The sequence below is a fragment of the Taeniopygia guttata genome, chromosome 1 (genome assembly GCF_048771995.1).
Source record: "Taeniopygia guttata chromosome 1, bTaeGut7.mat, whole genome shotgun sequence".
Taxonomy (NCBI): domain Eukaryota; kingdom Metazoa; phylum Chordata; class Aves; order Passeriformes; family Estrildidae; genus Taeniopygia; species Taeniopygia guttata.
In genome coordinates, this window is record NC_133024.1 from 109,384,151 (window position 1) to 109,410,758 (window position 26,608).

At 37.2% G+C, this 26,608-nt stretch overlaps 1 protein-coding gene across 19 annotated transcripts in view; it reads left to right on the forward strand.

Annotated features, from left to right (window-relative positions):
* KDM6A (lysine demethylase 6A) overlaps window positions 1–26,608 on the forward strand; it is a 149,483-nt gene that overhangs the window by 71,779 nt on the left and 51,096 nt on the right. For 8 of the 19 annotated variants that reach the window (XR_012058120.1, XM_072935291.1, XM_072935292.1 and 5 more), the window contains exons 5-10: window positions 984–1,042; window positions 9,088–9,208; window positions 20,021–20,075; window positions 22,817–22,851; window positions 25,175–25,240; window positions 26,382–26,475. Coding sequence is in view for 17 of the 19 variants with exons in the window: in XM_072935291.1 (XP_072791392.1) it covers window positions 984–1,042; window positions 9,088–9,208; window positions 20,021–20,075; window positions 22,817–22,851; window positions 25,175–25,240; window positions 26,382–26,475 (430 nt within the window). In the remaining 2 variants the exon portion in view is untranslated. Of the gene's footprint in view, window positions 1–983; window positions 1,043–9,087; window positions 9,209–16,443; window positions 16,662–16,818; window positions 18,411–20,020; window positions 20,076–22,816; window positions 22,852–25,174; window positions 25,241–26,381; window positions 26,476–26,608 lie in introns of those variants that run through there. The other 11 variants (XM_041718667.2, XM_041718674.2, XM_041718677.2 and 8 more) reach the window with 4 other exon arrangements.

The window sequence follows — 26,608 nt, forward strand, 5'->3', positions numbered from 1 at the left end:
AGAGATTATCTTGAAGTGTAGTCTTCAACAATTGAAATTCCTGCTCTTGTCCATGTGTCAGAGCTTTGGGATGCATACCTGGTTTCTCAGAATCAGAATTATATATGAGAAAAGCCTAAAAATGTGTCTTAGGCAGCATGTACAATGTTTCCTGTAAATAATGGAATTGTTCTGCTCAATAAAAAACAACCATGCTGTGGCATAGTTTTGCAAAAGAAAAAGAAATTTGTTTATTTTTCCTCATTTAGGAAATATATAATAATTATTTGTGGAATGGGATAGTTAAACATTCATTAAATATTGTTAGTAATTTCTGTTTAGAAGAAAATCATAGTTTATATGAAAAGAAAATGGAAGGAAAATTAATTTCCAGAAGGGGAATGGTTTTTGTTGTTTTAGTTTGGTTTTTACCTTTTGCAAATGGGGGGATAGGAAATAGAAATTGGATTAATGATGAGAAAATATTATTGTTCTAGGTTTGAAATTGGTGGTCTATATTTTTTTGTATTCAGAAAAGTAAAATATCCCTAAGCATACTTTCAGATTGGTTTAATTAGTGTTCTACATTAGATACTGAAATTAGAGTGTGTATCTTTGTTTTCTTTTATGTGAGTATAAGTCATTGTGACTATGAAATGGTGCTTGGTCATACACTATTTTTTTTTCATTATATTAAATTGCCAAAGGTTTCTACTTCATCATTTCCTTCCCTACTGTTGTACAAGTAGAACAGAGCAGTAAAAGTACTTGAATATTGTGGTTACTCTTGCAACAAAACAGACACTTTTTTGTGACTATGGAGAATTTTTTTTTTTTTTTTGTGTGTGTCTACCTATCTTTTTGTTTTTTCTTTTTGGATCTTCCTGTTTGAGGTGAATTTTAAATATATTTGTCATATAATGGAACTAAAATATCAAAGGATGGATAAAATATTGGAAACTTGCTCTTATCTGGGTTTTAAACACCGTTTCTTTCCTTTACAGAATGCTGCCTTTTTATATGGCCTTGGTTTGGTCTACTTCCATTACAATGCCTTTCAATGGTAAGTTGGAATAAGCTGCCAGTGTCAGTATTTTGTGTGGTGTCCCATCCATGTAGTTCAGTGTGAGTGTAAAATAGTTTAATTTTGATTTTATTACAGATAAGGTGTTTGCAGGTGTTACTGTCCTGGGTCAGTATCTGTATTACTGTAACATACTTGAGGCAGCTACAACAGTTCATGAGAAGGAAAACACTTCAAGAGAAGAATTTGCACTCCCTGTAACATGATTCAGCAGTGGGGATGGATCAGAATGACTTGACAGGCTTTTGGGATAAAAGCCTGTCAAGTCTTTTTTGATAATTTTTGATTTTTGATAATCTGTGGCCTGGGTTTGTTGGAAAGCCTCTTACAAAAACCTGCTTGGAAGAGAGGGGGTAAATGGGGCTTGTTTTCATTTTGCTTGGTAGGCAGAAGTTTTGGCAGAGCTGCATTAGGTGAGGGATTTGGATATGAGAAGCAATAGGCTCAGATGGAATCTGATGAAGAAACTCAGGGTTAAAAGAGTTGAAATTTCTGTCAGGGCTTTGAGGACTGAGTGGGGCTTTGTTGAGCATGGGGGGAGGATTTGGTTTCAGTTGGGATTTTGGTTTTACTTTATCTCAGTGATTGAGAGTAGTGAATGGAATGGACTGAGTCATTGAGGTTGTGTTCAAAGGTCCTCAGACTTTTATTGGTGTTTAATCCTGTGGAGATAGAGTTAATTCATGGGGGAAAAGTCAGAGAGGTGCAGTGTTTAGGTCAGTGCTGTTTCACACTCGGTATGGAGGCTGTTAGTACAGTAAGTGTGGGTTCAGTACTTGAATGATCACTAAAAGTTCCATTGTGTTACTCAGCTAAGCCTGATTGCAGTTCTGGATGCAGTGAGTGACCACTGACTGATGGTTGGGAACAGGATTTCTCCCCCACCTCGCCTTAAATTGTTTCTGTGTATCTCTAAGGCAAAAAGATTTATGCTTTTCTCAGGATTATATGCATAAACTTTTATTCTTCAAATTCGAATAAGTTGGTTAAATTATTAGCTCAAAACATGGATTATTTTATCTTGCAGCTTACTGCTTTCTTTATTGATAGTGGTGAAATGAATGTTGTTCTTTTGTTGTATTGTACAGGGCATGCAATTCTGTTGCATTCTAATTAACAAGAGAAGAATAAAAAAGTTTTCAGAAAGCCTGAGAATCCACTGTTTTGAGATTGTGATGAAACTTGGTTGAATTTTACCAAATTTCAGAACATTCTAGCTGTTACATAGTCTTGTCTTCATCATTTAGCATTCAGAAGTATTTTGTGCACAATTTCTTACAAGCTGTATCTTGTTACAGTTTGCACTGTGAAAATGGTAGATAAACTGTAAGATAAATAAGACAAAGAGTTAGATTAAGATTAATTAATTTTTTTGAAAAGCCACCTGTTCAACATAGACTTTTGCCATCATGCTATTTAGTATTTATAAATTAGAGCTTTGAATTAATTTAGATTCTTCTTCACTTGTTGGCAGCATAAGTGTAAGCTGACATCCTAACTTAAAAAACTGCACATACATCTCCTATTAGGTTGATTAGAATAATTGTATTTTTCATTTAATTCATACAACAAAGTTATGTATAGTGTGGTGCTATGGACATTGTGTATCATGAAAGTGTTAGGTAGAATTTTTAAAGAAAGAAAATCCAGTGTAGGTAAAATTTTACACTTTTGTGTGCAGTTCAGATTTTTAATCCCTTTGAGTGCCTTTCTTCGCCCTTCTCTAATTTTGGGGGGCCAAGAGCAGAGGCATATGGGGCTGTTAGTGTTCAGGTGTGACAAAATCACAATAGACTTGGAGATGAAGGCAAGTCATTTACAATAGGTGTTCTTCTTTGAAGACCTTAATCCTCCACAGGCCCCTCACAGGTTGGCAGGAGAGTCCTCTTCCAGAGTGAAATGCTAATCTGTCTTCCTGCTGCATTTATTCCATCTGTTTATGCTCCTAGAGGACATGGATCTCGATATTTCTAGCAGGCAGAGGAAGACTGTTCAAGTATTCAAGGCTGTTTAAGGTGGTTTATTTATTCTGATTCATCGATGAACTGCTTTTTTTTAACACCACTGCTTCAGTATTCAGAAATTTTAGGAAGAGGCAAGTACATAGTCCTCCTAAAAGGAAGTGGTGAAAAGTACTTGAGGATTTTTTTTCCATGTCTCATATAAACAGGGATAATAAAAAAAGCAAGTGGGAATAAGATCAGCTTTAGAATTATTGTCCATATATTTGATATTATTTTTAAAGGTTTTCCAGCTTTCATAAAAGGATGTGTTGGATTGGCTCCAAGACTCTTAATGCAGTTCACTGTAATTCAATATTGTACATATTTTTATATACTAGAGCAGCATTGCAGCATTATCTTAAGTACAAATCTTAGTTGTTACATCATTTTATGTTGGTGATTTTGTTTAGCTGCTCATGCAAGAATTCAAAGTCCTCAATGTATATATGAACCTCATAATAGTGTGATCAGACCAAACCTATTTCACAATTAATATAGTAAGATGTGCCATAAGGTAACATCTCAATAAATTGAATCAACTACAGTAAAACAGGTCTGAAGGATGTGAAATCTTGGTACTCCCTTCTTTTACACCATTTATCATCAAGCAGTAAGTGGTTAGTTCATTTTTGCTGTTGTTTCCCTGTGTCTCAGTTACAGTAGAAAACCAGTAGAATGAGATATTCATATAACTTTTATAAATTCATGCCCTCCATAGCTGTCTTACAGATTGAACATTATTAAAGAATTTCAGCAGTTAGTCCAAGGCGATCCTTAATTTCTGTGAAATACCTGCACCCAGGTGTAGTGGCTTGGCTACCAAATTTTTTCTCCAATTCATTGAAAGTTCTGAGCCTGACTTGTTTATCATCTCCTGATTCCACTGACTTCCATCAAGACGAAATGATGGAGCCCAGGCTCTGATGTTGTGGCCTGAAATTGAATTTCACACCCTGTGGATCCCAGTGTACTAACTGTGGTGCTCCAAGGCCAGCCTGCAGTGTTTTCAGACACCTGGCAATTTGCTGGACAACTGAGAAAGGCTCGAGATTCCTCAGGAAAACCTGACAGGAGACTGAGATCAGTCACCCTTACTGCCCCATTTGGGCTCTTTGCCCTGAGGCTCCTCAGTTCAGGGATTCCTCACCAGCTGCAGAAGCTGAGTGTCATGGAAAACTCAGTCCTACAGCACTGACCCTGAAAAAAGCCAAAGACCTGCAAGAGATGATCCAGACCTTTTTCCACACCTCCATCATGACTAGAGACTGCTGTGAAAAACCAATCATTCCTGAGTGGAACTTCCTGACCCCCCTACCATCTGATCCTTCCTAAAGCAGAAGTACTGTCATCATCTGTTCAATATCTAGATATAAAGAAATCTAAAACCAACATCTCTGCTTCTGACTAGGTTCCTCCACACAGAAAGTCTAGTATATAGTAGGGTGTGTAGGAATGCACACTGCCACTAAGAATTTAAACACACAGTCTGTAGATACTGCTTTGTCAAAAATTTCTCAGGTTTCAGGTGGCTGGGTCTATAGATATGTATTTTTCAGGTATATGAAATGGGAATGTACATGTAGAATACATATACTCGTAGCAATTAACCAGTGATGAAGTGGGCAGTTAACTTTCCTTTCATTATCTTATCTTGCTGTGATTTCATAGCAATCTACTCTTGGATTGGTGAAAACTCTGCTAATGCTATGGAGAAAACTACTCCCAGCTGCTTTTCTAGAGAATTGTTTAAAGACTTTGCTGCTCAAAATATTTTGCCATTCAGCTCTTACAGTCCTCTGGATAGAAGATTTGTAGTTAAAGTCTGTAAAAGTGTTTCATAGACACTTTGTTTATGAGGTTCAAATAGAAATTTGTCCATGATAGCCTCACATCACTTTCATTAGTAAGGCTGTGAAATTATGTGAGGCTTAGAATAGGTGGTCAGAAAATTGAAAGAGGGTAAGAACAAAAAAAAGAAAGTTTCACTCCAACTGCATCAAATGACATTAGAATAATGTTAGGTTCTTTTATTTTGTACGCTCACTCTGATTTTCATGGGTTTTGTTTGAAATGTACAAAAGTGATACCTTCTGAATAGTTAAATTTATGTTCTTTTATTATATTCTTTTGCCTAGTACAAAGATGATTTTATTCACAGTCTATTCAAGGAAAAACATCCAATAAAAGTCTTATGAGAGTTCACTAAATGTTTAATATAATCATCTATTTATTATTCACCTGGTTTCTTCACTTTCATAATGGAAGGCATTGTTGTATAGATTAGTGGGAGGGACAATAGCTGCAGTATTGATTCTGGCAGTCTTGGTTTGGAGATGTCATTTCTATTTTTCCTGAATTGCTGTTGCTGGGTAAAATGAAAGTCCAGAGGTGCTTTTCATTCTCTGTAGAGTCTGTTTTCCAGTCCTGCTTTCCCATTTTGTTAAGTGCTAGAATAGCCTTTCCTGCCTGTTAAGAGAAATGTCCTCATCCTTGGAGAAAATCCTTATTTCATTTCAATAAATTCTACTAGACTTAACCAGCATTATCTCACCATGCAGGTGTCAGTATCATCAGAGAAAGAAAGGAAAGTCCTCTCTTGCTGAATTCAAATGACTCTTCTGCAGTTTGAGAGCTCCTGGCTTTTCATTTGAGAATTTTTCCTTTGGACTGATGCATGTTTAGTCTGCTGAAGGAGTGAGATGAGGAGTCCTGTCTGTGCATGAAGAGCAGTTAATTAGTGGAGGAGTCTCCCAAGTGACTTGAAAGGCTCTGTGCCATCACCCCTGAAGGAAACTGCTGGACTCATCCAGCTGTTGGGTTATATCTGCACTTCTGGTTTTGGTCAAGCCATACAAGAGCCTAGAGGGAAAACATCTGGATAACTTGGGTGCCTTGGATCCTCCAGACCCTCATCTTTCTGGGTGTGGGCTTGGACAGAGAACAGAAATGGGATTAGAGCTGTTTGAGAGTAAACAAAGATCAGTGCAAGAATCAGGTGACTCTGCTGTGTCTGGGAGGCCCAGCTGTGGAATGGGTGTCAGTGCTGCTGCAGAGGTGGTGCTGTTTGATAGCCAGGGAATGAGTCTGGAGCTCTGGGCACGGCACTGGAAAACAGGCAGAGATAGATTATGCTGTGGTCCATGTTCTTGATGTGTCCTGTAATTGTGAGCACGTTGCTATTTTGTTTCAGTGTTTCCTGCAGGCAAAATTACATCAATATTAATTCAGCTGTGATGTAAAATTGCTTGTCTGTCTGTAAGAGTTAATAAGTAAAATGTCTTTTCAGAGCTTGAGTATTTTATTCTATAAAAATTCTACGGAGTATTTAAATGAGGTTGTAGTTATTGAATTAGACATGAGTACCTACCACTGGTAAAAAAATGTTGAAAATGCTCTTTCAGATCACTTCATGGAGGAAATTTTGATGATGCCCTTTTTCACAGTAGTGGAAGTAGTTTCTATTTTTTATTATTCATGCATGTCATCCTGGAAAAAACTACAAATTGTAAAACCAATGTGGAATTAACACTAGATTTAAGTAAAAGGTAAAATTTGATTTTTAGTTAATTTAGTCTGTGCAGAGATAAATCTTACTCAAAGCTTGGTCTCTGTGACCAGCAGTTTCTGAGCTAAATGTGACATAGTCTTTCATGTTGTCTACTGATGATAATTTATAGGTTTTTCAGTGCTGTGCTTCTCTGAAAGACTAGGGTAGGCAACATTCTTGGTTTTTTGAATGAAGGACAGTATACATTCAAACTAAATTTGAAAACTGTCCTGGAAAGTTTTAAATTATACTTTTGGCTTTGTTTTACTCCATTGCTCAACAATGTCAGTGATTAATATTTCCTGTTTAGTAAGCAAGAGACTACAGAAATATTTTTGTTGCACTCAGATTCTCTTAAACTTTTTTAGAAATCCTCTTTTTGATGATTTTTTCAGTGGGGACATGACAGGGAAATACCGAAATTACTATTTTCTGATCAAGCAAGGATGGCTAAATGAGGAGCATGAAGTTTACAGGATATCAGTGTGGTCACACTGTGTGATATGCTATAGAACTGCTATGTCTTCATTCCAAATTTTTGTCTTCTCTTTGATTGGAATAATAGACAGTGGTTTTCGTCCTTTTTGGGACTTAGGATATTGTCTTTGAACAAGATACAGGTAATGGATTTTAAATACCGGTGGATAACATACCTAGTGCCCATATTAGAGTTGAGAAGAAATGCAAATACACAATAATAAAATCTATCTTCTGTCATAGCAAAAAACTAGCTGAAAATATGTGCTGATACTTAGTGATGAGGCCAGTCTTTGGCTTTTAAGTTTAATCACTGTTTTTGTAGAAGATGAACACGAGTGTACTCATCTTCATCATCTACATGAGACAAGGATCTGTGTTATGAGTTCACTGTAATTACGAGTTTTGTGATTCACCACCACCATAGGATTTCAGGGAAATTTAAATGAGATGAGAGAGCTTAGCTCTGGTGCAGGTTTGTCCCTTCAGCGCTTCACTTGCTCATTTTCTGTGTGCTGGCAGAAAAGTAGGGTACTGGGTAAGGAGAGACTTCCTGAAGGATAGTAGTAGAGGAAGCTTCAATTCCACAATAAAAATTTTATACTTTTTTTAAGCCTATCTGCTCCTAAGTTCTATTTTAAAAAGTCAGATAATGCTTCAGGTACATACAGTTGTCTTGTCTAGAGGAAGTTCTGTGCCTTTGGTTTGCTTTGCCATCGATGACAAAAAAAACCTGTAAGAATTTTAGAGTAGAAGCGTTCTTGCTGAAGGATTAAAAAATGTTAATTTATGTGTGTTCTGAGTAAAAAAATCTGTGAAAAATATTTGTTTGAGTTTTGCATTGTATCTGCTAACCAAACTTTTGTCCTTATAAATAATACTGCACTTAGAGAGTAGGAATTAAATCAATGTGCCTAAAGAGAGTGATTTTAAGCACTGTAGGTAATCCCTGTCCCTGTGCTGCTGTGTCCCTGGGTCCAGTTCTCCACATAGACTGTCCTGTCACCTGTCACCTTGGCATCCACCTTTAGGGTTCCAGGGGCTTCAATGGGATTGTGTTCTCTGGCCTGGGGCTCAAATCTACCCTGAGTGAGGCTGGTTCTGATTTCTCTTGTTGTCTGACCAGTGGTGTACAGGAAGGGATTTTATTTCAACCTGTCATTGGATTTCAGGCAACAATGAGGCTTAGCTTCTATCTTAATTCCTCTGTGACTTTAATTCTGTTATCTTTTAGTTGCATTTCAGCTGTCCTAGTTTTATGCAATGGCCTGAGAGGCAAAGCAGTCCTGTTCAGAGTCACTTTGCTTCTGCTCCAAGATGGAGTTGTTAGATGGCATTTCTGTTTTATCTGGTACGGTGCCATTATTAACAGGGACAAGTGAGAGAGGATTTGAAGGTAAGAAAATAGAATCAGAGCCATCTTCACATATCATGGGAATATGAAAGAAAGTTACTGTGTAAGGAGCTGGCAGGCTTTTATGTCTGCATTTGGAAGTTATGGAGCAACTGGTATTATCTGAGTCCTTTTGTGGCACTGGTGCTGGGAAAGGGAGGAGAAAGTGGGAAGAGGAGAGCAGGTAGGTGCAATGGGAGATGTGTGTGATCTCTCCTCTGCTGCTGCTTGGGAGTCTGCACTGCTAGAATCAAAAGCAACCTGCCTGTTGTAAGTGAACTTGCACAAATTTTGTAACTAATTTGTGAGTCACCCTCTCAGAAATATCAGATGTGTTAGTGTATTTCATGCAGCAAATTAGTTTCTCTAAATTAATAGAAAAGATTAGACTTTCAAATACATGAGGATATCTGGAGTTCAAAATTACCCAATCCTTGAAGAATCAAAAGCCATGCACCAAAAACATTACATGTAAACCATTATTTTGGTATTTTCTTCTGTAACAATACTTTCTGATCCACTTTGTTAACCTTACAAAAAACATTGATTGTAGAGTAATACTTCAGCAAAACATAATTTTTTTTAATCTGTGTTTTTCTTTCAGGGCAATTAAAGCATTTCAGGAGGCGCTTTATGTTGATCCCAGCTTTTGTCGAGCCAAGGAAATTCATTTGCGACTTGGGCTTATGTTCAAAGTGAACACAGACTATGAGTCTAGTTTAAAGGTAGGTTTAAGTCCTCTCAGATTGAATTAACATTTCTTACAAGTCATGTGTTGCATCTTAAAGCTGCAAGGAATGCATAAGCACAGGCAAGTCACAGAGCACCTGCTGTAGAAATTGAAGTGCTTTAATGTGAAGTGTCTTACTCTAAACAGAAGAAGAGTTTGAGGTGTGTGAGGTGCTACACTCAGATGAAAAATTTGGTGTAGGCCTCTTGTTAAAATTAGCGAACTTTGGGGGAGACTGAGGTTGTACTGAAAGCTAAGGGAAAAAAAATAGCAACTTGGATTATTTGATTTTTATTTTTATATCCTCCCCCCAACTTTTCTGTTGTAAACTGGAAGTTCTTGGAATTAGTTTGACTTAGTAAAGTAGAAAGTTTTTATGCAAAATAATGTCTTTTTTTATATAATTGTTACTTTTCTAGCAGTTAATTATTCTTTTATTGTCTGGCTTGAGAGTCAGGTTCTAAGGCCACAATTTCTGGCTAATCAATTGGAAGTGGTTTATGGTAACAGTGCTTTGTTTCTTCTGTATTTCTTCAGATTCCTTACTATTTACATTCTTTTCTGGTCTCTGTAATCTGACATTTTATCTCCCTCTATTCAGCACGTGTGCCCATGCTTTTCCTCTTCCCATTTTCTACTTTACCCACATGTTCTTTCCTTCCTGGCCTCAAAATTTAGCTGTTACGTGTCTTGGAAAAAGGAAGAGTTCTTTTAACGGACTTGGATGTGGTGGGAAATACACCTAATTAAGTGCAATTTGTAAACACATTTCTGCATATTAATCTTCCCTAAAAATTATTGAAAACAATAAGTGTTTTGCTTTCAAGAATCTTACGGCTTTTTTTTCTTGGCAGATTGTTTTCTTGGGTTGTCAGAATCACATTGTCCAAGACTTGAAAGAGTAGAGTGTTACTCTCAATTTTCCCTTTCAGTATCTGTGATGGAGGGAAGCAGTTCTCTCCCCAGGCTTCCCTTTTCATCCAGAGCCCAAGGTTTCACCTACAGATATTGGTGGAGTTGGAAATTGTGCAGAGGAGTAGAAAAGATTCCATGCAATGAATGGTGAAAGAGAGCAAGGAGAGGTAGATCACTGTTGAGAAAGGGATTATGTGTGAGCTGGAGTGATCCTATTTTCTTATACTTTGGCACAGATTTGGTATGTCATGACATAAATAGAATAAAATAAGTGCTGAAGTACATTTTGGGTTTATTTTTAAAGAAGCTGGGAGGAAATAAGATTAAATTTACAAGGAGGTGGTCATTTTCTAATCAAGTAGTAGAAGAAACGCAATGATCTCAAAAGGTTTTTTTCCAACCTAGTTGATTCTGATTTTAATATTTCATATAAATTGATCAAGAAATAGATAACCTTTTTCTGCTGTGCCATTAAATTTGCAGTTCTGTCAGTGAATCAGGTATTTAAATAATATTATGATAAATAAATATTATGATAAGTCAGTCTAAATAATTTCTTGTGTTTGATGTTCACAACTTTGCAAAACAAATCAGTCACTTACCATGACGGTTTTGAGTATACCAAACTTTAAGTTTTCAAAACACCAGCTACAAATGGGAATAACACCAAAGTAGTATTTTGAAAACAGAAAGAAATTAATCTTTTTAAATTCAAAATTATCATAATTCCTTTGCTTTTATGTGGCATATGGTTAAGTTGCTTAAGGAAACAAATGGCCACAACAAAAGCACATTACCCTGGGGCAGAGGAATGGTCTTCAAAGGATGGAGAAATGAACATGGGTGTTTGCATTGAAGGAGTTTTTCTTAAAGGAGTATCACTGCAGCTTGTTCCTAAAAGTTAATCTCATTTTCTGCCTTGCAGTCCGATTGCCTCATTCAGCACTCTCAGCCACATTGAATCGAGTGATTTTTCATTTTTTGCTTTTCCCCATTTGCAGACTTAGGTGGATCAGAAGTCTGAGCTAGCTCAGCTTGAGATTGCCTGGTTGGTACATCCAGTGCAAGACTGATGGAATGGAAAGGAGGGGACAGAGCTGTCTTATCCCCTTCTTATTCAAAATGTAATGAGAAACTGCTCTGGAATTACCAGCTGAGATACCTGAAGCAGAGTTTCTGGTTTTCTTCTTTGCTATGGAGGTTGCAATACTTAGTAAAGAATAAGAGTGCGGAACAAAAGAAAAGACCCAGTGGAACTTGGTCTTGAGCACTTTGAGCTGTTTCCAGTTCAGCTCAGCTGTGGATTTAAGGTGCAGTCCAAGGACTTACCTACTTTGCTTGAAAATAAAGTGTTACTGATCGAAACTTACCAGTTCAAACATCACAATGTGTCGGTTGAGGAGAAAACTCAGTAGAACAGGGTTGTAGCTTCTTTAAAAGCCAATCTGACTGTGATTTAAAAAAAAAAAACACACCTTAAACCAGAGCTCTGAGTGACGAGAATATAAGAGGCAAAACAGAAAATGCTTTCTTAGTGAAGAGAGTGAAATAATGTGCTGGTGCACTGGTTATGCTCAACCATGGAGAAAATAAAATGGGGAAGGGATGTTTTCTCACAGTGTCTGTCTCATTCTCTGGGACATGAGAGAATGAAGATGAGTATCTTCAAACAAAAGAAAGATAAGAAACCCAAAGCAATGAAAAGACAGAGTTGTTTTGTTGTGCCTTTTTTGGTTTTGTGGACCTTTTAAAAAAGATCCAGGATTTTAGAGAGTAATTAAGGGTGTTGGGATCCTTTTTCCTGGGGCTCTTTGCCCGATTTGAGCTCCCCATTCACACTGAGGCAGAAAGTGGAAGTAGCTTTTTTATCTGGTATTCGCTTGTGGCTGCTCTGGATTTCACAGATTGTACCAACGTTGCATTAAAGTGCTTTGAAATATCATAATGTTTTTGATGGTATTTAAACATTCATGTTAAGTCTGTAATTGCTAAGAATAAACCATTGCCAACAGATGAGTCATTGTCAGTGAGAGGCATTGTCACTGAGAGTCTTCAGGCAAAGGGGGAAGATGTAAGTCTGAAAGTCATATTCCATGTTTTTCACAATTTTAGAGCATTAACATAAATCATCTGTATTTTATGTAAGCAATTTAAGCACAAAATTAATTTTTACTATTTTAAGATGTTGATGATCAAGATAATTGCTAGAGTGCTGTTTAACAAGCATAAAATCAACTCCCAGTGTTTTTTCAAAATCAATTACTGGTTTTGCCTGTTCTGCAGTTAAGATTTGCAAATTACTATGAGAATCCTTGACTTTCTCTGTTAACCCACTGCCATAAACTCCTGCAACACCAATGCTGTTGAAAATTACTTGGCCTTCAGGCTTACATTAAGGAAAAAAAAGTGTCCCTTCTTGAAAAGAAAACAGTCCTTGTATAATCAGGCAGACTGGGCAGCGTTACCTTCAGAGGTGAGACTTGAAAGCTGAATTTGCCCCTTCCATCAGAAGAGTACAATGAATTCCAAAATTAACTGGCATTGACCTGGGGGATGGATTTCTTTTTAATAGACTGATGACTGTAGCAACACCATGCTACTGAGGTTTCCCTCACAGTCCAGCTTTTTTCATTTACTATGTCCTGCTGCCCCTTTCCTGTTCACTGCTTCTTACAAATGACACAAAGAATGCTGTGTTCCTTGGTGGTAGCTGTGGTGGCACTGTGATAATCTGGAAAGAGAATAAAGCAAGATCTCTAGGGATATAATGTATCTTTTTATTCATTGGGTAAATGTAGTTGGAAAAAATATTCATACTTCTGAGTTTGTGCCACATTATTTCTGACATGCCACTTGCTGTCATGGTCATTTTCCTATTGAGTATATTTTTTTTTATTTGGCTTCCTTTTTTAATAGGTGCATGTAATCATCTTTCAGATGTGTGTCTCAGTTCTTCTCTTAAGTACTGATGAATCTTAAACAATTCCTAGAAAATATGTGGGAATGAAAGATATCAAAGAGAATTTTGGAGGACATTTCTGTATGGCATAGTGCTCAAGAGCCTTTTGAGAACTGGAGCTGAGCACCAGGTGCCAGCTATGGGAAACCTTCTGGTGCTCATCCTGCTTGGTGGTGTTGAAGTCTCATGTTTTTAATGGGGATCCTGAAAGCCCTTTGAATGCAGAATTCATACTTAACGGAGAAAAGAAACCTTTATTTTTTTTATATTTATTAGATTGATAACATCGAGGGAACAGTGAGGGCCAGGGGGCAGATTTTCTGAGGATTTGGTTTTATGAGGGGAAGCTTTGTTTGCTTTTGTTTGAAGATTTGTGGTAGCGAAATTGTGTGGGTTTTGTTGGATTTTGTTTGGTTTGTGGGGTGAGTTTTTTTTAATGGGTGGTCAGTAGGAAGGCTGGACACAAGCAGGTTGGTTTATAGCAAACAAAGCAATGTTTTGCTTCGGGAATTTTATTTGATTTTATTACAGGTACATCCTGTACCCAGTAACAAAACCTTTAGAAGAATGAGAACTCAATTTCTCATGTTTTCAATTATCTGCCTTTTAGTAGAAATACTGATTCTGTCTTTCACATACAGAAATTTTTCCTCCTTCTTTATACACAAACAGTTATTCCAGTAGTTTGCTTCAGGCATATGCTTTCATCTTGCCCGTAAATCATCAATTTAAATATAATTTTAATTTTTAAATTATTCTTCTAAAGATTCTCATTTGTTAGTAATGTTAAGACATGCTGCTTATATTAGGATAAGAAAAAGGCTGCAAAATAATTAAAATGTGCATGAATTGTATGAATATGCATGAAATATAAAGAAATTAAATACTGATGTACCAATGAACAGCTTGAAGTATTTATTTATAGTCAGTCAGACACTCTTCTACTACTTATTCAAATATTTCTCCTGTATATATATACTTATAAAAGATATTTTTAGCTAGTGCCAGTATTATATGCCAACACATAACTGTTATAGACATATCATTCATATTTTATGTTCTTTCTCTGAGTATTAAGTAAACAAGTATTTAGGAAAGTGAAAATTTGTGATTTTGAGCCTTCATGTGCTTTTTTACCATCTAGTTAACTTTCTTGTATGGGCTTAGATTAGGTATTTTTAAGTTTAAACATTGTACATTGAAACCTTATGTATTTTAATTATTAAAAATAACTAGTCAAAATACATGTGGTTATGAGACATTTTAGTTTCTTATGTCTAGTTTAATGTCTTTAATTCTACTGGAAACAGCTGCTTTTTCAGGTAAAAAACAAGGTGAAGGGCTTTGGCTCTTGAAAGTTGTATATCCAAGATTTCAAGCGCTTCACACAAAAAAGCATTTTGTGGAAAGCAAAATGAAATTAATCAAAAGATCATTTCAGTAAAAATGTAAGTAGTTGGAAAGCAGCATTTGGGATTGAAATTTCTCTCTTTGACTTTGTAGTTTGCATATGTCAGTGGTGGAAAGACACATCCAAGAAGTAAATCCATGGAAGTTTTTTAATGCAGCATGGCACTGTAATGAAACTGCAGGAGAGTTATTAGTGTGACTGGTCTTGACAGTGGATAATGATACCGTAATGTCTGGCCTACAGAGTGTTCTCTTTTATTCTCTCTTACCTAGTTTCGCTCGGGTTTTAATTCCTGTAAAAGAGAATTACAGGTGTATGTTAGAAATGCAATGATTACAAAGAGGAGAAAGTGCTAAAACTGAATTACCGTGCTGTGTGGCATCTTCTGTCATTTGGGAAGTGGGGAAGAACACACTATGGGAAGAGGAATAGGTAGTTCAGAAATTGAGCATTTGATCTAAGGGTGTTGGTGGGGCAACCGATATCCTTGGATATCCTTATTGGCCGGATGGGGCAGCCCTGGGTGTATGGACAGACTGGGGAATGATGATGTGGAGAGGAGTGCTGTGGAAAGGGGCCTGGGTGTCCTAGTCAGTGGCCAGGTGAACATGAGCCAGCAGTGCTCTGGCAGTCAGGAGGGACATCCCTGTCCTGAGGGACATCAGGCACAGCATCACCAGCCAGGCAAGGGTGGAGATTGTCCTGCTCTGCTCTGGGCTGGGGCAGCTTCACCTCGAGTGCAGTTGGGCACCACAGTGGAAAAAGATGTGGAGCTATTGGAGAGTGGCCAAAGGCAATAAAGATGGTGAAGGTCCTTGAGGAGAAGCCATATGAAGCTGAGGGCACTTGGTCTGTTCAGCCTGGAGGACACTGAGGGGAGACCTCACTGCAGTTACAGCTTCCTCATAGGGGCAGAGGAGGGGCAGGCTCTGATCTCTGTGGTGACAGAACACAAGGGAATGGCCTGAAGCTGTGTCAGGGCAGGTTTAGGTTGGATGTTAGGAAAAGGTTCTTCCCCCAGAGGGTGGTTGGGCAGTGGAACAGGCTCCCCAGGGCAGTGGTCACATCACCAGCCTAGCAGAGCTCGAAAAGGGTTTGGTCAGTGCTCTCAGGTACATAATGTGACATTTGTGGATGGTTCTGTGCAGGGCCAGGAGCTGGACTCAGTGATCCCTGTGGGTCCTCTCCAACTCAGGATATTCATTGATTCTTCAATGAATATTGAAGAGTTTCATTCATGGACCTTCTCCTTAAGAGGCATCTCTATCCGGACAGATCCACTTTTATCAGACGTAGCTGTAAGTGCAAGGTTGGCATTCAGGGCACACAGAAATACTCCAGGGTAGCCACAGGTCAGTAGCAAGGACTGAGCCATGCTTTCTGTGCAGCTGTGGGGGCTGGAGGCTGAGTCCTGGAGTGACCCCAGCTCGGTGGATCAGCTCCGTGGCCGTGCTGGTGCTGCAGCAGACTCCCGGTCCTCCCGTTCCCCTGTGACGTTCTCTTGCTGCTGGCAGCCTTTCAGGCTGTTAGCACAGCCTGAATTCTGATGTTGCAGAAATAATGCATAAAAGGTAGAGGCAAATGAGAGTGTTGAGATAGCTTTGTGAAAATCACTGTATAAGATATTGGTCAGTAAATTCAGATGCAGCCCTTCTACGGCTTGCAAAAATACAGCTTGTATGATCTTTGTTTGAAAATAATTTTTCTCTTAGGGCTTGTCAGAACAAGAGATTTTTCAGAGCACACTGCTGCTGTTCAGTGTATATGTATCTGTGGCTTTTGTTCCCTATGTCCTCCAGCAGAGTTTTTTTTCTCCCATCTGTAAATTGGCTTTTTTTTGAATGTTGGACAAAAGTACCTGAGTGTTTACACTACACAAGCTGAATTTGTTCTGAGCTCAGAAAGCAGTGGAGAGCAGCAGGATGAGCTGCTGTGGCAGCACATGGAGCGTGTCCTCTCCTGACCCTCTCCCCTGGTCCCAGAGATGCCTGGCAAGTGGAGGCTTGGCACCCTTCCCTGGCTGGTTACACAATGCTCTCCGTGCCCTACTTATCTGAACAAAAGCTGCTCTGAGCAACACGGGCATCGCACCTAGGTCACACAGGCAGAAAAAGCCATCTCCTGACAGAATTTTACTGAATCATGATGGAGCTTTCCTTCATGGTAAGTCGGTGAGGATTGTCAGGTTTCAGATGATGGCTTGCCTTGCTTGCTCGATAAATGCAGAGCTGAGAGCTATTAAACTTGCTGATGTCACCCTGGAGAGGAGGAGGGAGTAGCATCACTACAGAGGTCTCAGGTTTGCATGTAAACAGAGACAGCACTGAAAATCTTGCACTGAAAAGAAAAGGGTTGGGTTTGCTTTTGTCATTTATTGATTAAAGAAACAACAAAACCTTGGGTACTCGCCTGTTACATTTGAAAGAATCGATGTTAATTCTATGACAGAAAGCATGTTAAGTTACCTAAATCAGCATCAGATTACTGTTACTTTACTACCAGACCTAGTGCTTTCATCAGTTCTCTTTCTATGGAATCCACTGTACCTCTCATCCTTGGAAAGGTTATCTTCGGAATTGTTTCCACAATCAGAGGCAAGTCAAGGACTCCAGAGGAGATGGAATGGGCTGTAGATAACTCTGCAATTACAGATGGCTACAAATCAAGGTGATTTAGGGCTTGGCTGATCTTAAAAGTCTCTTCTAACCTAAACGATTCTGATTGTGCCTTGAGCCGCAGCCCTTGAGAAGAGCCTGTTAGTTTTTAACATTCAGAACACTGCCTTCTAGGTAAATCCTCTTACTGGGGATTTGAATTTCTATAGACTGCTGTCTGCCTTGAGGTATTGTGTGTCGTCTCTGAGCTGCAGCGGCCTCTCCTGCATAACAACTATTCCACACAGCAGTAGCCAGCTCAGTGCTGCAATATTTGAGAGGGGTGCAGATGTTTGCCAGCCGCTGCTGTTGGTTGCAGAAATGGAAGTTGGAAATTATTACAACTTTTTAATTTTTTTGGTGCTGGTAATTGTGATTAGTGGATCTGCATTTGGCTGATGAGGTTGATGGGTTAAAATGTGTGCATGGGGGATTTTTATGGTCTGATTTTGGGTACTTAATGGGGTGCTATGTATTATTTATCCGGAAAGAGGTGTAGGTTTGCTCGTGTGTGTGCATTTCAGAGGTGCTTGGTTTGGAAGCTTCAGGGGTTTCTGTGTATTGCTTTAAATTGTGATAACTGTCTAGTGCAAATGCTGTGTTTTTCTGTAGTTACTGGCTTTGGTTTATCAATTTCTTTACTGTTTGTAGATTAGTGAAAAGCGCAAATAGAAATTTGCCACACTAAGAAAATTTTCATCATGTGGATTTTGAATTTCAAAAGTTGGCTACTGTAGCAGTGAATATTTAATTTTTAGGAGGGATTGCTGAGAATATTTCTGCTTTTTTTTTTACTGTATAGTACTTGATACTATTGGCATACTTATATATTAAAATGGTTAGCTATTCTTACATGGTTGCCTGCTTTCTCTCAGTGAGTCTCACTGCAGTAACCCTTCAGAAGAGCTGCTACAGAAGAGCTGTCAATCTTTTTACTTTAGATTTGCTTATTTTTTATAATAGCATTACTAGATGAGAGCAAATCTGTTCCATTCTGCTGTATCTTTCTGTAGTAATTGTAAGTGATGGTGCAAGGTGACACATCTGTACAGGAAGGATTTTGTACCTTTAAGATCAGTAACACTTAGCTGTACAGGCCAGAGCCTTTTATTTTTCTTTTGGCAGGCAAAATGCAATTTAAGATAGAGCATTTTATTTTTATTTAGGGTTATTTTTTTTTTTAAACTTGTCTGCTTAGTAGAATCACTATGGTAACAGACTAAAGGATGTCTCTGAGGCACTCAACCTGCATTGCAATGTAAGTGAGGGGAGACTGTAAGTTGTCTGCCTGCTGAGCACTAGGGAAAGGAACAGAACAGCAGAGAAATAAGCTAATAATTAATATTTGTAAGCTATTATTTAATGCTTGCACTAAGGTTAAAAGGTTATTTTATGGTGTGAATCCATTGGTTTTTGTGTTCCCTTCTGGGGGGATATTACTAAGATGTTCATTATAAATCATGAATTTGTGTTGTTATTCAACTTGAGTTTGGTTCATTTTTAAAATGCTGTTATATGTTTCAAATTATGTTGATGAAGAGGGTGAGGAGGAAGCTGCAGCCATGTATGTCAGAGTTTATGGAAGTGTCAGCATTCTTCTTATGTCTTGCATTGGATAATATATTAATTTTCTAATTTTTGTCCCTATTAAAATTAGGGCTTTTTGGAAACGTGATGGTCTGATAAAATCTTAAACATCTTAGAGATGTGTTTTTTATAGACATGGTGTACTCAAGGAGTTATTATGACCATGAAGAAAGTTAAGTAGCATCTAATAGCTGAGTACAATACTGAAAGGGTGTTGCACCTATTCATTGATACAGACTTTTTTTCTTCCCAGCTACTGCAGTAGGCTCCCAGTGGAGCCTAATTTGGCATCCTGAATAGTTTGATCTAAAATATCATTTTTGTGCTAAGAAAATAAAGTTTGCTAAATCTTCAGTCGTGTTTTGTGTATTAGAACTCACTTGATACTGTATTTTGTAAATAACTGTATTTATTGACAGTAAAATTTCATAGGTGACTCTTAGGCTCCTGTATTTCTAGGCCTTATTCTCTGTTGAACTAATATGTCAATTAAAATTTCACACCATGTGGGGATTTTCTCAGAAGTTTATGGAAAAGCTCAGGAACTGGAGTTTTTTTGTCTGTTCCATTCATCTTTATACACTCGTGTCTCAAACTAAATACTGATCATTGAATTAACATGACATTTGCAGACAGACTTCAGTGCTCTGATTATGTGACCTTCTTTATAGATGAGTGAAAAAACTTACCTCAGAACCTAGAATGTTTTAAAAGATTTTTTTTTATTCCTTAAAGAAAAGTGATTAAAATTATACAAGGTTTAATGTTTAACTGAAGTTTTCTCACATCTGGAGGAGAGAATGTGAGAACTTATGGCCTTCTTATGAACTCATATTCTAATGTAGAGGTATTCATATTAAATTTTTTTTGACAAGAGTTAGAAACTTAAAATAACTCAGTTTTTAGAAACTTAAAATAACTCAGTTTGTAGGGAGAGTGTTCTATTTTTCTAGATAGATTGAGTGCTTAAGTATTTATCTCCATGAGGCTGTGAGCTGGTGTGTCTGCAGTCCAGTTGTGTATATTATTTCAGATGCAACCCCATGTTTTATTAAGATCTGTTGCTATCATACGTTCATAGAAGCATTGAAGTATTTGCAATAAAAAAAAAATAACTTTTCTGTAGTAAGCAGTTGAACAGAAATTGAAAACTGGTTTTTTTAAGACACATGGTAAAATGCAGTATTGATTTTCAAGTAGAAAATTGATTTACTCTTAGTAGTTTGCCCAAGTGCTAGTATTACTTTGTTTGAAAAGCAAATAATTCTTTTTTCTTTCCAGCATTTTCAGTTAGCTTTGATTGACTGCAATCCCTGCACTTTGTCTAACGCTGAAAGTAAGTAACCAATAAGTATTTATTTTATTGTGGATCTTTTTTAAAGTGCTATGCTTGCAACTGTATGAAATTTTAATGAGCCAGGTCTTCAAAATCAAAAGAATTGATATTGAGAAAGGGAGGCTACAAAACCTGTCTGCCTCTCTCAGTGGAGACAGATGTTCCAGTGGAATTGTGGATTGTTTTAGAAAATTGAATAAGTAAAAATTGAGACTTTGCTTATTCATTACTCCAAAGAATTGAAACCTGGGGGAAACTTATTATTTGACTGCTTTTTATATATTTATGAACTTGGAGCTTGTGCTGTGGCAAACATTTAATACCAATTATTTTAAACTTTGCATCATCTTAATAATCTATAACTTTTCAGTGATTATTGTCATGCCATTCAAATTTACAGCTCCAAAACCATAATTCATCCAAAATTACTGCAGAAATAAGGAAAAAAAAAACCATATTAGTGATTTTTTGATCTCAACTATGTATTAGTCTATATTTGAACATGTTAATCCTTAGCGCAGTGTGATCTATCATAGACTGTAACAGAGTGTCCTGCAGGTATTTATACATAGTTTGTGGAATTGTATGCAAGAATAAACATGTGTTTCTCCATGTTTTGGAGTCTGTAAGAATTAAAAGGCAGAAAGTTGTGAAGGAAATTATTCCTTCAGTTTTTAAGGTACCTTCATGCTTGAGCTTAAGTTGTTATTCATGTTTAGCTTAAGTTACCTCCCAAATCTCACTTCAGAGGCATTGGATATAATATTTAAAAACATTTCTGTAAAAACTGGATGGAATTGTGGATATTGTATCAGCAAGGTAGTGAAAGGGAGTTTGTTCACATGGCTGAAACCACTGGCTGTATCAAGGAGCCAGCTGTGCTTCAAGGCTTTTCTTCAAAGCTTTGTCACTTATCAGCAACAGGCACAGATAATTTTGTAAAAAATTTGTAGAATTCTCCCAGAGTCAATAGGCTTTTATTACTGTTCTATCAGACATGTGAGTCTTTATTGTATTTTGTGTTTGTTCATATTCTTTCTCACTAAGTTTATCAGTTTTCACTAAACCTCTGGATTTCTGTAAGGTTTTCCTACCCCTTACCCCCAGATTTGTGTAGAGGGGTGGCCCCATGTAAAGGCTTCAGTGCCTGACAAACCCAAAGGAGGAGAGTGAAGAGGTGCTTGGCCAGGTCCCACTGTGCTGCTCTGGAAGGAGAACTGACCCCCCTGCCCCAGGGTGTTGGGTACCCTCACTAAATGCTCCATTTAATCCTCCCCCTTGCATTTCTAAGGGCTGGGTGAGTAGCAGCATTACACCGAGTGTGTTCCAGCAGAAATGTTCCCAGCAGAGTACTAAGCATCTCTTCTTCCTATTTGGACTGTCGCTAACCTGACACCTTTAATTCTCCTTTCCTCTCCAAGGCATCACTTCATTTTGAAGCTTCACACTGAAGGGGTTTTGTTAGGAGGGGAAAAAATGAGAGAGAGGTTTTTTAGATAATGAACTCCTGAAACAAATGCAGGGCTTTTCTTTCATCAGTACACAGTGCTAAGTTTGATGATGCAGTGAACATAATGGGTGTGTTATGTGCCCTTTAGCAAGAACACAAAAAGTTTATTAAAATTTTAGATGATGCATTTCATTCTGACCTGGTTTCCCAAGTGCACTTGGCTTCCTTCTTTATAGCAGAGGACAAAGCAATGCACAAAGGGAGATATTTTCCCTCCCTTATGACCCAGAGTGAAACCCTGAACTCCATATTACCTGTATGTATGGTAATTTGATGTCATACTATTCTGTAGCTTCAAGGGAGAAAAATCTGTGTAATTGAAGTAAATTGAGCTTGGCTCAAACACAGGTATTTTCTTACTTGTAATCCTCACAAACGTGGAGCAAAAGTCTGTCTCGAAGGAACTTTTCTTTCCTCATCAAAGCAGAATGAGGACTACATTAATTTCAATTAGCTTTAGGTATTTACCAGTCCATGGAATGTCCAGGTTAGCAGTTCTCAAATCTTTTCTGTGATTATTTGAGCAGTGTGAGGGTAATTTTGTCTCTGCTTTTGCTCTTGAACAACCCATTTTTCTTTCTCCAGCCAGCAATCTTCTTGCCTGCACAGGCTGCTGGTAGTATTATGGCATTCTGGACAATTTACATGAGGAATTGAAAATGCTTAACAGTTACAATCAAAGTATCACCTGTAATTAACACTATCACCTGTAATTAAACTTCTGGTTCAGTTTAACAAGGGAAAGACAATTCCTAAAAGGAAGAAAAACACCTAAATTTAAGCTTCCATGTAAAACTGGCAGTGTGCAACATAATGTTCTGTAACCTAGTTAGTCTTATTTCTTGGCAGCTGAATGAAAACGTTTATTTCTAGCTTGGTTATGTACAGAAAATACTACCTGTGTTCTCTTACCTCAGCTACAAGAGATTTTATTGCTAAGTTTACTAAGAGGTTAATGGACTGTGTTTCAGAACACCAATAAAATCCATGGACTGCTTATCTCAGTATCTGTTTGCAGTTTTCATGCTTTGTTGGGATATTAATTTTATGTAAGTTCTGGTATATTAAGTGTGAAATATCAATGTTAAAAAATTCTCTTTTGGTATCTTCAAAATGTAATTTGTCTTGGTGAGCATTGGTAAATTTGAAACATTGTTTATCCCCCACTTCAAAACATTGCAATTGCTCTTGTTCATTAAAACTAATAATTTTGATTTTCCCACTCTTACAGTTCAGTTTCACATTGCCCACTTATATGAAATCCAGGTAAGTTTTTAAGCTCATTTTCATAAAGTGTGGTTGAGTTTCAAACTATGTGATGGAATCAGTCCGTAGAATTCAGATTATAAATGCTTTAGTAAATTTATCCTGAAGTCTTGAATCACTCAAGAAACTTGACTTTCTTTGGCTAAATTAAAAACATTTTCTGTGTGGAGTCTGATGCTATAAAATGGGATAGGTATCTTAATAAACATATATTTACTAATCTCCATATTTGAGTGAAAAAACAAACAAACAAACAAAAAAACCAACAAAACAAATCCCAAAATACAACTTCCAGGAAAATTATTTTATGAAATTCTATTTATATTAAAAAATTATATGTAGATTTAAAAATATGACGTTTCTCAATTCATGTGTATATATATATATATATATATATATATATATATATATATATATATTCATACTGTTTCTCATGTACACACACAGAATCAATCCCAACCAGTTGGCAATGTGCCTTTTTAGTATATGTGGTATATTTGACATGAAATTTTAAAATTTAAGTGCAATTTTAAAAGTTCTTAAATTTTCAAATTAAATTGATGAATGTGGCATTAAGGATCTGTGGTCAACAGCAAATAAAGCTGTGTTACTAATTCTGGGTCAAATCCTACCACAGAGCTTTTCAGGTGAATCTTTTGGGAAAATAACAGAACACTCCTGAGCTTCCAGAATATCAGTAAATTGAATTCAAGTGGCTTCTGAGACAGCTATGGTATATTTGAGATTTGTCTGACACTGGTTACATAATGTAGATGTTGTGCCCTTCTACAACATTTATAGGTATCATGTGACTGAGGAAGGGATGGGACATGAAAACAAAACATGTTGTAAATGAAATGGATGACAGACAAACTATATTTTCAGTCAGTTAGAAAGTGAGTGCTGTCTTTTGATGGCACAGTGAAAAATGGCCTGAAGTATTTCTGTGTAAATAATAGATATGAATCTGATAAACAGAATATTTTCGAGTGCTTTTGGTGCAAAGTTGTATGACAGGACAGAAATCTGCCATCCCAAAGCACCATTAAGCAAGTTCATGGATTGTTGTGGTTCTTACTTGGCTGCCATCCAGATTCCATTCAGCACATCAGTTCTGCTTTAGTCCAGCAGATGACAAGGAGGTTAAACACCCCAGGTCACCATGCCAGGTGTCCTGTGTAAGTGTGTGGCCAGTGTTAGCTGTGCTTAAGCTGTGATTTCTGGCCTTTTTTTAATGCAAGTCAGACCAAAAAGTTTCCGGTGCGTTGTGCTCTTAGGTTTGGTTTGTCTCACAGTTCTGGTGGGGAGAGGTATCTTGTTTTTTGGAATTTGGCAAACTGACAACCAAAAGAGTATTGGCTTCACTCTGGATATTACCTCTGACACAATTAGAGAGGTTTTAGAGACAGGCTGGTTGCTCAGTTTCTTTTACAGGACCCAGTGAAACAGTTTTTTGAACCCCTCCATATACTTGCAAATTATATACTCTCTTAATATTAACGAAAAAGTTAATTCACTTCTTTATTAAGTACCACAGTGCTTTAAATGATGGATTGCCAGGCTCTGGACAAGAGACAAGCCTGGTGCTGATGAGAATTAGCAGTGGTTAATGCTGGTTTCTAATATTTCACCTCTGGAAGTGAGATGGCTTGTATGATGTCTAAAGAAAGATGCTGGATTGGGTTCTCCTTCCCTTTTCCATTTCTAAGACCATTCATCATGCAGCCAAACATCAAGGACTTTGGAATTAGCATAGAGGCATAAAGTTCTTCCATGTGAGGGTGGTGAGGCCCTGGGCAGGTTGCCAGAGAAGCTGTGAGTGCTCTGTCCCTGGAAGTGTCCAAGGCCAGGTCGGAGCTCTGAGCCACCTTTAGATACTTTCCAACCCAAACCATTCTGATTCGATGAAGTAAAACCAAATGTAAACATTGAGACAGATTTTGTTGTATTTTAAGGCATGTAGGCAATCAGATTTATCAGATTTCTAAGGGGTAAATGCTACAACAAATTACAAAAGTAAAAAATACTCTAGGTGTGGAAAACATGCCCTATTTTAAAAGTAAAGTCCTTTCTGAAACCTCCTGAGCCTGTAAACATATTTTTCAAAGTGTGAATATTAGGCACTAATATTTACCTAATTTGACATCTGGATTGCTACCTCTGCTGTCATGCTCTACAGTGAACTTCTGTTCATTTGCTCAACATTCATAGTCATAAACTACAAATTTTGTTCCCAATGCTAAATTTAAAATCTTTTCCTGATTGTTTTTCTTTTGCTGGACATGGATATTTTATTTATTTATATTATTTGTTTTCTTACCAGTTGTCTGCATTTCATGAACACCAATTAAAAATCTTTCCTACCAACTTCCCCTTGTTCCATTTGAAAGTATGTAATTGCTGCTTTAATTTTTCTTCCTGACTAGAATAAGGTTTTTAAATCACCAATATTTGTCTTTTGTGATTTTGAGATTTCAAGAACTTGATGACATTTTTTAATTCTGCTAGGTATTTAATTGTTTAGTTTTCTTCCCAATTGTCCCTTCAAAACACCAATACTAATTACTGTGTACTCCTTGCTTAAAACAAATGTAATTAAGCCACAGTCATTTGCATTTAGTTGGCCCCATTTATTTTAATGCACTCTTCATCTCTTTGCCAGAATGAAGTCTAATGTTGAATTACCTAAAAGCATATTGTGGAAGAGGAGAGACAGAACAGTGAAACATTTAAAATACATTCACTTTTAAGCAACTATTGTTAGGGAATGCAAAGATAAATGCTGACATTATTACCATATAATTCATCAATTATTGAGAAGTCTTAACCTTTAATATACACAAACCAGCTCACACAGTTCACAGAAATCAATAAAGACCCCCAATCCTAACCTGGAAATGTTTTTACTGTACCAACACCTCTTTGTATAGGGAATTGAAAACTGAGTGTTTCTAGACTGTAGGCACACCTAAACTATACAGCAGATTATAAGATGTACCTATCTAGGCATAAACCTTTTAATTGTACATGTGGTGGAACTCTTACCAGGATAACAAATATCTTGAAAGAGGCAGTTCAAATATACCAAAGGAAGGAAAGAGGCAAAATTATACCAGCCTCCAATTACTGATGATCTTGGTTTTTGTTACAAATTTCCTGGGAGGAATTTGTGTGGGGTTTTCTCAAATGTAGATTCACATTCAAGTATTGCCCTTAAAAGCAAAATATTCAATATTGTAGTGTAGAAAGCATAATGCATGTATGAGGAGTTGACAAAATTTAATAATTTGCAAATTTATCTCAATTATTTTTAAGTAGACAGTTTCTATTAAATACGATATTTATGGAAGTTTTTATCTTACCATATATATACGTCACTCATTAAAGCTTTCATATGCACTGTATGCAAAAAAAAAAAATCTATAATTTTTTGTCAATGTGTTTGTGTGCTGTCAGTGCTGTGAAATCGTTGCTATTGGTGATCTGTTGTAAGCTCTATGATTAATCCATTTACTTTTTTCCTTTTGCAGAGAAAGTATCACTCTGCAAAGGAAGCTTATGAACAGCTTTTGCAGATCGAAAACCTTCCTGCACAAGTAAAAGCAACTGTCTTACAGCAGTTAGGTATGTAAAATTAACTTTTATTTTCCTCTGTGTTTTGTTTTTGCCATCTTTGCCTTCAGCAGTGTTTTTTAAGGCTCCATTTCCAAAGGGGGTCTTAGACACACTGCACATGGTACGTGAGATTTTCACCCAA